The sequence below is a fragment of the Phalaenopsis equestris genome, unplaced genomic scaffold (genome assembly GCF_001263595.1).
Source record: "Phalaenopsis equestris unplaced genomic scaffold, ASM126359v1 Scaffold000189, whole genome shotgun sequence".
Taxonomy (NCBI): domain Eukaryota; kingdom Viridiplantae; phylum Streptophyta; class Magnoliopsida; order Asparagales; family Orchidaceae; genus Phalaenopsis; species Phalaenopsis equestris.
In genome coordinates, this window is record NW_018164631.1 from 3164 (window position 1) to 17821 (window position 14658).

The 14658-nt window shown below is 34.7% G+C and overlaps 1 protein-coding gene across 1 annotated transcript in view; it reads left to right on the plus strand.

Annotated features, from left to right (window-relative positions):
- The first annotated feature begins 2162 nt into the window (after positions 1–2162).
- Positions 2163–14658, plus strand: part of LOC110022423 — a 43934-nt gene continuing 31438 nt past the window's right edge. Inside the window, exons 1-3 of the mRNA XM_020721356.1 lie at positions 2163–2623; positions 11550–11677; positions 11901–12027. Of these exons, the coding sequence (XP_020577015.1) occupies positions 2461–2623; positions 11550–11677; positions 11901–12027 (418 nt within the window). The 5' untranslated portion in view covers positions 2163–2460. The remainder of the gene's footprint in view (positions 2624–11549; positions 11678–11900; positions 12028–14658) is intronic.

The window sequence follows — 14658 nt, forward strand, 5'->3', positions numbered from 1 at the left end:
ACCAAGCATTGGAGTTCTTGCATTGAGCTCCAGAGTCTTTCTCTATTTGTGTTGTGTTTACATTGCTCATGGATCCCATAGGTGGCACCTTAGCTCTGCTAAGCGAACACTTCTGGGTTTATGTGCAGTGCCTTAGCAAAACAAAAAGTGGCATCTAGGCGCTAGCCTTTTTGTATGGCGCTTGTGAGGCTCTCTTAAATGGCGCCTGGGAGGTGCTCTTAAGTGGGGCTTTGGTGCTAGTCTCTCAGTATGATAATGACATGGGAGACGAATAGGCGCCAATTGGGTGGTGTCAACCATTAAGCTCTAGAGTCTTTATCTCTTTGTATTGTGTTTACATTACTTATGGAAGTCGTAAGAGGCACCTCAACTCCGCTAGGTTGAGCGCTTATGGGTCTATGTGTGGTGCCTTATCACAACAAAAAGTAGCATCTTGGCGCTAGCCTTTTTTGTATGGTGCCTGTGAGGGGCTCATAATGGTGCCTTGGAGGCACTCTTAAGTGGCGCCTTGGTGCTACTCTCTTAGTAGAATAATTGTGTGGGAATGAATGGAAAATGAATAAACACTAATTGGGTGATGCAAAAGTACCAGAGGCTATGTCTCAAATTTAGTTCTTTTGCTCATTTCAAGACCCGTAACCTGCAATTAACAAATTAAATACCTAAAAAGCATAAATATAATGCAAATAGCTAGATAAAATGCAGGGAAATATAATAAAATATGTCACACATTTTGGACGCATCAATTAATTAGGAAGATAAGTATCAATTCACAACATCTTTTCTATAAATCGGTCTCCTATAGTGCAACGAATGATCAAACTTAAAACTCAATATCTAATTTTCCACCCATTTGAGTATAACAATCACTCACTTATTCTTTCTCGAAAGATTCATCACAAATTCTCACCTTCTTCTAAGGACCCCTTAGACAAAGAGTGATTGATGGTTGCAATAGTTCTCCACTGACTCCCTCCAGTATATATCTTATTATCTTTATTTTACTCCAAGGGTCAAACGCTTCAAAGAATATGGTGAAGGAAAATAACTCTTGACTTTAGATTTCCATCTTCTATAGCCCTAGACTGTCACACATATAGAAAACTTTTGCGACTTCCTAAGTTACTTCACCAAGCATTGAAGTTCTTCCATTGAGCTCCAGAGTATTTCTCTATGTGTGTTGTGTTTACATTGCTCATGGAACCCGTAGGTGGCACCTTAGCTCCGCTAAGCGAACACTTCTGGGTTTATGTGCGGTGCCTTAGCAAAACAAAAAGTGGCACCTAGGCGCTAGCCTTTTTGTATGGCGCTTGTGAGGCTCTCTTAAATGGCGTCTGGGAGGTGCTCTTAAGTGGCGCTTTCGTGCTACTCTCTCAGTATGATAATGGCATGATAATGGATGGGAGACGAATAGGCGCCAATTGGGTGGTGTCAAGGGGCTAGTAGGTTAAGTCTCAAATTTAGTTCTTTTGCTCGTTTCAAGACCCGTAACCTGCAATTAACATATTAAATACCTAAAAACTATTAATATGATACAAATAGTTGCACTATAGGAATTCATGAATAGTCGGCTCTAGTCAGGATTTATGCTTGTTATCAGAAAAAGCCCGACCGCAATTAGAAAGCAGCCACCACACCTAGTTATGATTGATGAGAAAACACAGATTTTAGCGACTGCAGTTTATAGATAAAACTACGGTGCGGTATCGCACCACCACCGCACTGCCGCCCCAAACAGACCCTAAATCAAAGGGAGAAATTTAAGACTCAAATGTTAAACTTATTAGAATGGTGTAACATATATTAAATTTATTTTACTATGATTTAAATACTATACTACTAATGTAATAATGATACTCTAACAATTATATATACAATATTTTAAATCAGAATACTTTCAATTGAATATTTTGGATATGATTCTAAATTAAAAATTTTATGATATGATATTTTTATTACTTTTCTATATATGTTTATTCACTTACATAAATGCCTGCAAAAAGAGTATATGTTTATTCACTTACATAAATGCCTGCAAAAATATCAAATGTAATATCATTTTTATAAATTTGTACAAATTGGGTGGCTTGCATGTAAATGGCCCAAAATAAATTGGACAAACGAACTTCTTAACTCCCAACTAATAAAGACAGAGTCGTCCGTCAATCATTTCCTTGTAAAATACCGTCCTCTATTTTATTTCGAGTAATACAACTAATTACACCCAAACCATCGGTCATCTTCCTCTTCATTTCGTCCTAACCTTCGCCATTGATAATCCGACAAACCTGAAACCACCTAGCAACCGACGGCGTTTGGCTGTCTTTTGATGCTCTGGCCTGAACACCAGCTCTCCTGCTTCGGCTTCTCTTCGTTCGCTTTCATTCTTCGATAGGAAGGATTAGGGCTACGTCTAGGGTATCTTCTCTCGTAATTTTTTATAGGGGAGTTCTGGCATCAATGGCGTCTTCGACGGAGGGTTTGGTGCCGATCACGAGGGCTTCTCTTGCTCGATACTACGACAAGTACCCTGCGCCTGCTATCTCTGAAGACGTTAACCGCTTGACCGCGGAGCTACGGAGTCTCTCCTTCAATCTCTTGGAAGACTTACCCCTGGCCCCTGGTTAGTTTTCTCTTTGCATCGATCATTTCTTCACCGTGTTCCAGGGATCTGGTCCGAAGTGAACTGAGTATTCTTTTTACTGGGGTTGGCATAGTGTTGTCTGCAATTGGGATTTAGGGGTGGGTGATTGTGTTGGAACTAATTATATTCTTAGCTGCTTTCAGTCAATCTATTTTGTATGCCACTGTGTTTTAGTAGCAAATGTTCCATGAATCATAAAACATGGAAGCAGTCCTAGATTTTTTTCCTGTTAATTTGATGTGATGAAATGCTCGCTCTTACTTGATTGGGGATAAGGCGGTTTTTTCAGGAACTATACTGGGGTAGATTTAAGTGGTTTTTGGTAGCCTATTTTAAGGCGGATTTATGTGTGGATAGGTGGTTTTGTCAGGAAGTATACAGGGGCAGCTCTATTAAATCCTGTTGTTCGTCTAAATCTGAAAATTTCTTTGGCATTACATAAATCCCGGATTTACTAAGGGAGTGTTTGGCTGCCTCTTGGATTTAACTTAAGTAGTATTTACTAAATCCGGATTTATTAAATCCAATTAAATCCAAATTTTGCATTTGGTATTATTTCCCTTAAATCTAGTTAAATCTATAACTAGTGTTTGACATTTGCTTTCAGGATTTAACACAGATGATTTGAAAATTTGAACGTTGGAAGAAGATATGTACAAAACAACAAAATTTACACTTTCTTATAGGGAGAAACAACAGTCTTTGCATTATACAAAAGCACATGGATGCTAACTTCAATAAGGAACTTCAACCAAAAAAGATGATAACGGTAATATGGAATGAACAGCAGCTACTGCAGCAAATCTCAGTACAACGAGAATGGAAAATGCATGAAGTTCAGCATATTTCAACACAACATGCTTAAGCTTCTAGGAAAGTAAAAGATAGAATAGCCGAAACAATATATATGCATTACCAAATATTTCTTTAACACATATCCAACATTTAGTACAGGTATTAGTAGAAATTTAATAAGAAAATGCAATGCCATAAAACAAAAATTGCAATGGAAGAATTTTGATAAATAATTAGCAGGTAGAAGCAATATTACAATAAATAAAAGTTTAGAAATTCAATAACAATAGTCTATAATTGAGGAAGAGGAATGTGAGATAGGAAAAATATGTTGAGAAGTACAATAGCAGCATATCCCCTCCAATAGTTTTATCCTCCTTCCCTATGGAGATTATGACCACAATCTTATAGATTCAAACCCACAATCAAACCTGATGCTAGTTGCATAAAAGAAAGCTAAAAGAAAAACTGAACAGAAAATGACCATTGTGCAGATCATGAAGGCTAAGAAAGAATGGGACCTATTTTTCACTATAAGTTTGATTGTGCGCGTATTAAAAATGCAGGTGTTAGATATGTAAATACGAATAAATTGAGTGATGTGTACGTAAATGCCCATTTTAAAAAACATCACAATGACAATCACATCTTATTCATTTATAGAAGTCATATTTTACACATCATATTCATCTATAACATTGATGAAAATACAAATTGAAATAATAAAGACGAACAATAACAAACATTAGATCTTAATATAGAAATAAACAAAAAATGCATAAATTGATGACAACTTCTTTTATGTTTGATATGAGACTATCTCTTCAACTTAATTAACACCTTTGATTCATTGCCTAGAAGTACACAATTTTTTTTTTTAAAATGTAATCTTTTAAATCAAAGATAATCAAAATAAGAATAGAAGAGCTTACATGTGCTTCCGATAAATTGACTGCGATCACATTATACGACATCTCCTCTATGTTTCCCACAAATTGTGGCATGTATATTTGGGTCTTCATCATTAATGGAAATCTCACATGCCTGATTATCATGAAATTTCAGTTTGAGACATATTAAGATATATATCATTTCTGTGATAACGTCCAACGAAATTGTACAAAACTGCATTGGCCATTACTATGTTAGCTTGTACTTCAATTCGAAACGTTTACATGCAACTAAGAGCTATCAAATATTCTTTCCACAACATTTCGAAGTTCTTGATGACGATGATTATATAAATCCTGTGTTGTTGAGTATGTACGGGTTGTGTTTGCATAGTAATCACTTATATGATAACAATATCCTCTGAAGGGTGATAAGAACTTATCCGTATTTGCATAACATGATTAAACCAAATAAAATTTATTTTTGAGTACCTTAAAGTTACATTCTTCTATTGCTTAACATAATACTCTCATATCAGCGACTGACCATTTTCAATCAGCACTAATATATGAAAATTATTAATAAAAAGAAATTACTACCATCATATTTTGTGACATAAATCCCTTTCTGTTACGATACCTATTTTGTGCATCTTTGTTGACCATTGAGGGAACAAAAATTCCATAAATTGCTTCGATTATATTTTTAAAATATGAAAATAATTATGTCTTTTGGCAAATAAAAGAGTCACAATGCAACTAACATGATGACAACTTAATTAACTCATTTCATAATGATTTAATCGCTTACACTACTCCGCTAGGAAAAATACCTAAACACTTTGTAATATTCATATTTTTTGTCACGTAGTAATCGTCGAGTATTTAATAAGTCTCTCAATTGTATAAAAGCTTCATGTCGGAGCCTAAAATAATAATATGATTTTGTTGGATGACCGGTTAACACATCTACGATACTGACGGTCTGAGTAGGACATGCCAAATATAAGCCTACAAATGCACTCATCCTCATCCAAAGAGCTATTTTCCACCGTAACAAAAGATATCAACTCTGTTATAGTATTAGTGAATTGTATATGTGTGTTAATGATCTGAGAATTCTCTTCTTGAAAAATACCACTAAAAATTTCAACATTGCTGCATTTTTTAATAAAATCATATTATAAAGAAATAATTTGGCACAATAAATATTCAATAAAATAAATGTCTAATTTAGAAGTTAGGAAATTGTTTTAAAGATGTAAGAAATACATAAATAAATAAGGAAAATATAATGACTGAAACATAAATCACTACTGCAATAGTATAATCAAAACCAAAGTAATACGAAATCTATCATATCCAAGCTGACTGTGTGTACAATCATTGATGAGACTCAAGTATAAAATCTATCCAATTGTGTAGCAAAAAGCCATTCGATCTTATGAGAAAGCTTTTGCTGCCATTGTCTTTCACTAATGCATCATGAATGACAATTATAACTACATTAGAAATGTTTGAAATGTTTTCAAACTTCGTCAAATATTCATCTATTGTATAAGAGCATTGATGTTCCAAAGTATGGTTGAACACCTGCATATTTTTATTTATTGCCTTTAACAATGTTTTCATTTTTATCAAATATTTGGTTTTCTTTTACTCTTTTATTTTTGGAGACGACCTCTTATAGTTGTTTGTTTGCTATCATTCGGTTGAGTGACTAATGACTGTATGTTTACATCTTCGTTCATTTGAACATCCGGTGCTTGAGCAGACACAATTCTCTTATCAATGAAGACTACTCTCTTCATGGACATAAAACCATCAGTAGGTTTAGCATTTCCTCTTCCTCCAGCTGATCTAGGCAGGACTTATGGTTTGAACGTATGACTTCAATACATGTTGCTATATTATCCCCACAAATCGTTTCAAAAATTTCATATTAGTGGAAATGATTTCTTTGAAACCATGCCAATTTTGAGTTTTCCTATAAAAAATTGTTAAGAATTACAATCTCATATGATTTTGATTAATTATGTAAAAATAATTAATGTGGTTAATTATCTTTATGATCTCATCACAAATTTCATCAGTTGTTACCGGAATATCAAGATTTTCATTCCAACCCCATCCACTATGATTCAAGAGCTAATGCAATGTCCTAAATCAGTTTCATATTTTTGAAATGTTTAATCACCACTACCTCTATATAAGCGGTACCTAAACGCCTGTTTAGTTCCTTGACTACTACAACCAATTTTTCTTCTGCAATCTACCATCTAACATATTTTTAGATTCAAATTGTTTGATAAGTAATTCAGTAGGAGTATTATTTTGTTTTTTTGTTATTTTGGAGTTCTGATTGCAATCTTCATCTTTCCAGTATGGGTTGAAATACTTCCATCATGTGAAGACTTTGAAATTGACCAATTACGTTGAAATAAATTTCTTGTCACAATTCTCTTCATTACTATAAGACAATCAAAATTGACAGTATTAAATTCATATAAAAATTCGAAGTTTGGTGAATTTGAATGATAGCTTCGTGAAGAAATAATATCAATTTTAAATTTATTTTCTGTTATTTGAAAAATATATTTGACACTCTATATGTAGATGATATTCGATGATTCATGAGCACTTAAATTATCATTTCTCATTTGCTCGATATTTGTTATTTTAGGAGCAATCTTAATGTTATCTTTAACAGTTGCAGTTTGATTTTCATTGCTCCCAACTTCTCCAGAGTTATTCATATTTAATTAGCCCTATTTTCAAAATCATATCACTTTAATGTTAAGTATATATGAACATGTAGTTTTCTTAGGAGCTTATGTGGGATTGATAATGTTTACTCTACGAATTCTACTAACAACGATCATGAACGATAAAACAATGCTATACATTTTAAATATTGCAGCATGTAATAATAAAATATAAGCATGACGTAAAAAATACTGCCATTTTAAATTTTAAAAAGTGAAATACGCCTTTTCATGCATAGATAAGGTAGTATGTATGTAAAGTTTAAGCGTTAGATAGGTAAATACATAGAAATTTAGAGGTTTGTATGCAAATACACTTTTTTGGTCATGATTATAAAAACCCAAGCAGAAAAAAGAGGCAAAATAAAAAAAGAAAAAAAAAAAAGAAAAAAATCTCCACCATCAGACAGGAAGAACTCAGAATTAAAATGCCCAATAAGAACTAAAGGATTTGAATTTTGAAAACGACATATCTTCGAAGAAATTGAATTTTGAAATTGACCTAAAAAAGCCAAATGAAAACCAAACCTCACAAACTTTTGGGGCCAATAAAGAGATAAAAAAAGGAAAATTGAACCAACATCAATTAAAGAAAAGCTTAATTGTTAGACTTTGATTTGTGAAAATGCGATTAAAAAACAATTATGGATAGCTAAAGTGATGCAACACAGATGAATGCAAGGGAATTTATTTGCTTTTTTAACATAAGTGAATTTGGTAACTTTCTTATGTGTTCTCACGCAGCGGTGGCAAGAAGCTTCACAACTTGGGAATCACCATTGGAGTCGAAACACAAGAACAATAAAGGATTAACATCACTAAGAGAAAAATAGGGAAGAAGGCTAATCTTTGGCTACAATCGACGAGGGTGGCGGCGACGTCTGATGCCGAGGGAGGAGACGTGCGACGAGTGACAGAGCAAGTGTATCCCTTCAATCATCTCTTCTCCTCTGCGATTACCATGAAAAATAATTATTATCATTTATTTTCTTAATAAATAGAAATTATTAATTTTCTCTTCAAGCTCACGCTGATATATTTCTATTACATAGCTCAATATTTAAAATGTATATAGTGTTGCTTTATTGTTCGTGATGGTTGTTTATATAATTCATAGGATATACCTTATCAATCAATGTAAGCTTTAAGAGACTTATATGTTTATGTTTATTTAACATTAAAGTTGTGATTTTGAAAATATGACTAATTGAATATGGATAACTCTGGAGAAGTTGGGAGCATTGAAAATCGAACTACAACTGTTAAATATAACATTAAAATTACTTTTAAAGAATATATATCGAGCAAATAAAAATGATAATTTATATGCTCATGAATCATCGAATATCATCTACATACAGAGTGTCAAATACGCTTCTCAAAGAAGAAATTTTGTGTGGAGGTAGGGTTGGGTATTGGTGGATGCTAGAAAGCATAAGATAGAGTTAGAGATAAACTATCTTTGATACGAAATGATACCAGAGTTAACCTATACCACAATAAGAAATCAAATATTATTACCTGAAAAAGCCATATAGGCAATTACAACCAAACAAATATTGAAATGTGAAATACAACACAACACAAACTTATAATGGAGGTTAGCTAGGTGCTCTAGGAGTGGTGGTAGGTGGTTGTAATGGCCTGTGGGGTTACTGGAAATGGCAAAGGAGGGGATGAAACTGCGATGGCAGCGAGGCGGAAGGCCTGGAATAGCAACAACGAAGCAGGGGGTTGGGACAGTGTGGGGCAACAAAGAGGAAGGGTTGTGGACTGCAGGACAACAAGAGGTGTGCTGTCCTGTGCGGGCGCAGTGAGGAAGAAGGCGGCTTAGTGGTGCTGGCAGCAAGGGTTGGGGGAAGTAGGGTTTCCAGGAAGATGACCACAAGTCGGGAGGGAGGAGTGTGGAGGATGGGAAAGTCGAGATTAAATATCACCTCGAGAGCGAGATATAACCGAAGCACCACTTGACCCTCAGAGGAGAATCACCACCTCAGAATGAGATACAATTGGAATAGTACTTGGATATAAACCTAGAAGGGAAAACATGGAGACACTGATGGCTGTCCCAACAGAAAATTTATGAAAATTGACCTAAAACAACACGAAAACAAAAGCATATATAGACTGGGTTAACTAAGGAGTGGTCCCCACTTCTCATATGCAACAAATACCCGTCTAGATAGGCCAGCCGACCCTCCTTCTTTGCTGAGGAGGTGAAACCTGCTCCTGGTTTCCGGTTCAGAAGTGATTCCTGTGTTGCTCAGGGTCACGGAACTCGACTCCCACGTCGTTCCTCATCATAGGTGGGATCCCGACGTCATTGCATGTTCATGATATCGAATAAATGATAAGAGTTGACATGCTATTTTCGTTGTAAAGTACACACGCTACTTCCTTCTCTTTCTTCCTTGGTTTTTTATTAGGATGTATCTATTTTTGTTAGAGTGATTACGGAGCAACTATTGATTTTTGAAAGAGATTGCGATTCATTAGGGGAAGCCAAATTTGTAAATAGTAGGATGGAGGCAGAGTTATGTCTGGATGCATTCTTTTAAAAGTTTTTTCCCCAGCTTATTGTCACAGACAAATAGTCCCACATCGGCTAGGTGTAGGGCCGAAAAGCAGTATTTAAGTTCTGGGCTGCTCACCACCCTTAAAGGCTCTTTTGGGAGGTGACAAGTGGTATCAGAGCATATGATCCGTGACGAGGGCGTCACGTGATTGGGTGGAGGAGAATGTCACAGACAAATAGTCCCACATCGGCTAGGTGTAGGGCCGAAAAACAGTATTTAAGTCCTGGGCTACCCACCACCCTTAAGGGCTCTTTTGGGAGGTGACATTATGCTCCCTTAGATGCTTTAGAGGGTTTCCTTTATTGCAGGTGAAAATATGTTACTTTCTTGTCATTATTTAAAAATTTCATCTTTATTGTAATCTTTAAGAGATTAGGCGGGGATGATATGGATACAGTTGTTGATGTCTTGTTGAGATATCTCTAAGAACGCTTTTTGGAAATGATCTAGGTACATCCAACGATGAATGATGCTTGCTGTAGTTAGGCTTCGTAATGAGAAAAGAGATCTTTGGGAGAATGATCTGTGCTGAGATGTTGAACATGTCTATTGAAAAGCTCATCATTTGCTAAGATTTCTTTGGTGGCCCAGGCTGTTTGTATCTTGTGTTCGTTGTTATATGTATTTTTGTTAAACCTCTGAAATAATAAGCGGCTGCCTGATTTGGAGAAAATTTGATGTAAATTTTTTTTTGGAGCGAAGTAATCAACCACTTTTACTCTTTAAGGTTTATTTTACATGCATTCTATTTCTAGTGAACCAAGAAATGGCCAAATCAAATTTTTTTATTTTTGTGATAGAGATCTATGGTCAATGTAAAGTAGATTTTTTTTTTGTTTTGCTTTGAAGTTTGGTATTGCCACCGGTGATGCAAATAAATCATCTGTGAAGTGATTGTCTATATTTTCCTCTCTTTTGCCTATATCAAGACAAGTGTCGCCTCATGTCGTCGCTTTTTTAAAGCATCTTCCATGTTGTCCTATTATGTATTCTACTAACAGTAAAAACCTCTTTGTCATGCCTTCCCCAAACATTGTGGTGGTGGAAGCTCATACACATGGCTAGTTGTTTTTAAGCATTTGAAAGTCTTTGAAACTTGGTTTTACAATTGAGTTCAAATGTTTATTTAGTAGAAAGCGGATGAAATGTGTTCCTATTTTCGGAACCAACTTTCATAAATTTTAGAAGGGGAGAATGGGCATTTGCATACTTAGCACGCAATTCTTATATATTTACATATCTCATACCTAACTTTTATATTTACAAAGCACTCAAATATTTAATATTCCATCAAAAAGTAGCATTATTGCCACTTTTTAGTAGTCAAATTCACCTTTTTCATGCATAGCTCTAAAGCACCAATTGCTATATATATGTAAATAAGGAAGTTTAGGTTTGAGATATGTAAATTTCTCAATAGAGAAATGGGCTTCACTTATAAGAGCTTAGGATTAACCTGCATGTTTGTTTGTTTTTTCCATAAAATAATAATAAAGTAATATTTCATTGGAGGATGAATAGTTTAGAATCTTAATTTTATTCATGATAATGATAAAAAAATAAAATTAATGGGATGAATAAAATTCACACTCAACTGCAGTCCAAAGAGATATTGATATTGAGTTTTCTATAAGTGAGTTCATATGAATTGAGCAGATACGATAGGAACTCATTTCACTGCTTATTTTGACTTAACCTCCATCAAGTTCCTATAACATACATCCAAAACAAACTGGCTTTTGGCACAACTTTCAATTTCATTTCTACATAAATTGAAAAGCAAATTACTTCGAACACAAATGCTTATTGATATGATTTAATTTTCATTTAGTGTTCATATTTTGTTCTAATATTCTAACATAAAGTAATATCTTTGAAGGCGAGCAATTGGTTGCAGAGGAAGCAGACCGTAATCCTCCTCATAAAGTTGATGAGAACTTATGGAAAAACAGAGAGCACATTGAGGAAATCTTACATTTGCTTGATAAATCTCACCTTTCAGGATTGGTACACCTTTTAGTCTGCATTTTTTTGGCTTGAGTGGATTATCATTGCTTTGCACTTTATCTCGTTGTTTTGATTCTATTCAATTTTATTTTGAGGTTTTTAGGTTTCTTTGTTGGTTAAACTCAGTTATCCATAGTCCTTTTTTTCCTCATGGACTTAAGTTTTTAATTATGAGAATTTAGGCCTTGACACCTTTATTCCATAATTTTTTGTATAATTTCAGAAAAGAGAAAAGATCGAAGATGTTAATATTGATAAATTTGTCGAAGATGTACAAGTCCCACTGCAGAAGACTTTGAAGGAATTGGAGGAATTCCAGTCCAAAAATTCTGATTTTATATTTAACACAGGTCAGTTAACCAAAACTTTTTGGCTTTTGTGCCTTCTATTTTTATACTTCAACAAATTAATTTGACGTTATATACCTGAAATGTGTGTATTAAAAAGTATAGTATTTGGTTATGAATAGTTTACTGGATGGATTGACCCTTCAGGGTGGATTTATATTCTTAATGTATTATGTATTGTGTGTGTTGAGAAGCTGAGAAGGTTTCTTGCTCTGGAATGATTGTTTTTGGTTTAGATATGGTTTTCATTTACTAGTAGAAACTGTAATGTCTTGTGACTATCATTTGGAATAGGTAGGTATTGATTTTGTTTTAATAATCACTTGCTTACCGAGTTAAAGTGCTCAGGAGTTCGGCCTTCAAAATTGGACCAAAGACCTACTAGTTCTTTTCAGAGCAAATGCATACTTTATTGGCAACATACAAAGCTGCCTATTTTTTATTTTTGTATTTTTTTATGTTTGTTATATTTATTTTTGCCATTTTGTGGTAAAAGCCAAACTGTTTTTATTTATTTATTTTCACTCTCTTAGCTTTTTTGTAGCCAGACAGGTTTGATTTTTTTATTTGCACCGTCGCTACTGTTATAACTTTTTTTTTTTGAGACTTGAGACACAAACCTGGAGGTCCAATACAATACTAGTTGCGAGCATTTTTGCTGGTCAGATTTATCAGTGCCAGCTGAGAAATTTGTTTCACCGATTGTTAATGTTCTTTATTGTAAGCTTGTCACTGTTGTGCGGAATGTTTAGTATTTTTAAAGATGAATGGGACGCTAATGGGATGTGAGGCTATAAAACATCACACACCTTACAAATGAAGCCGTTAAGGAGCATCCAATTTTGGCGGAATAGGTACCTAAAAGGTGGAATTGGCTTATGTATTAAATAGGGGAAGTATGTCATGGATGTATAATCTTTGCATGAAAACGGAAGTACCACAGAATGCTCCTCTCTCTTGCTGGCTAGGGTTGGAAGTTTTGGATAGCGGTTTTAGTATTTAAATTCTATGTATTTTGTTGCTTTCAATTATTTTCTAGGTAGATTTGTATATAAAGACCCATTAAGAGAATGTATAAAAAAAAGCTTACCGGTCATTTCCTGTTTTCTATATGGTATTAGAACCTAGAAATGTATAAATCAAGAATGATAGTAAAAGGTTATATTCAATCAGATGAGATTGATTATTAAGAAATTTTTACTTCTATTACAAAAATGAATAATATTCACGTTCTGATATTCCTAGTAGTAAATCATGGGTAGCGTAGACAACAATATAATGTGAAAAATACTTTCCTACATGATGATATTGAAGAAGAGGTATATATGGATCACAAAGATTTGATAGCTTATTAAAAAGAATCATATATGCAAACTGAAAAAGACCTTATTTGGACTAAAACAATTACCAAGAACTTGATTTGTTAAAGCACACTTTTGATGGTAAAATCTCAATCCTTATTGTGTTCGTTGACGAATCAAGAGTAAGAAGTTCTCAAAAAATAATTTGTTGAAGAATTCAAAATTAAAGAGCTAGAAAATCAAATACTTCTTGGGAATATAAGTGACTCAGTCTAAACAAGAGATATTTCTCTCTCAATAGAAATACGTTATGGATCTGTTGAAAGAGGCTAAAATAATTAAGTGTAAGCCGTATGAAACTTCAAATAAATCAGGCAAAAAATTGGATCTTGATGAAAAAGTTGATGTAGTTATGAGAATATCAAAGGTTAGTAGGAAAATTAATCAACTTATCCCACAATTGTCCTGACCTCGCATTTTCAGCAACTCTTGTCAATCAATTTATGCACAAGTCATACTTTCAAGCCGCTTATAGAATCCTCAGATTTCTCAAATCAAGTTCAGAAAAATGGGATTTTATATAAAATACCGGATGTTTCCGTTCATTTTTCTCTTTTTTTATTTTAAAAGGAGTCGCCAGCTTGTCGATCGTCGTATACTTCCCCCATTCGAATAAATCTCCCTCCCGAACCATATGAATGATTTGAAGAGGAGAGGAATCGAATAAAAAGGGACATACGACAAAGTGACAAACAAGAGAAAAAGTAAAACGTGGAAAGTCTATGTGCGATAAACCTCGCAAGGATATATTAAGAATGTCCGCCCAAACAAGATCGGGTAGAGACACCTTAAACCAATATCCGCGAAAGAAGTATCTACATAGACTACCCATAACCAGAGAGTCAGGTGTATGTACCTGTTCTGGGGTCAAGAGCACTCCCAGAGGAACGTGTTCCTACTGGTTAATTACATCTTGGGGGATACCCAAGAATACTCTCGATAAAAGGAGTTTCGCTTCATATTATCATAGATCTGGGGTATAAGAAATCAAATGAAGGTTATTCCGTGTGGGAACAGTCCCAATGCTTTAAAGCTCACGCTAAGTAATCGAGCAGAGAGTGAGTCTCTCACATCCCGAAATAGGTAGCGGCTCATCGGCACATGGGGCCCACGAAATAACCTAAATAATCTTGACGGGGCTATCCCAATACGTCAAAGCACGTCCGGGCTAAAGGGCAGAGGACAAATCGTCGTATCCCAAATGGGCGGCAACTCATCGGCATCGGGCCGTCAAGGTGATATCAACGAGGTCAAGGAGCGACAGGGCTCAAAG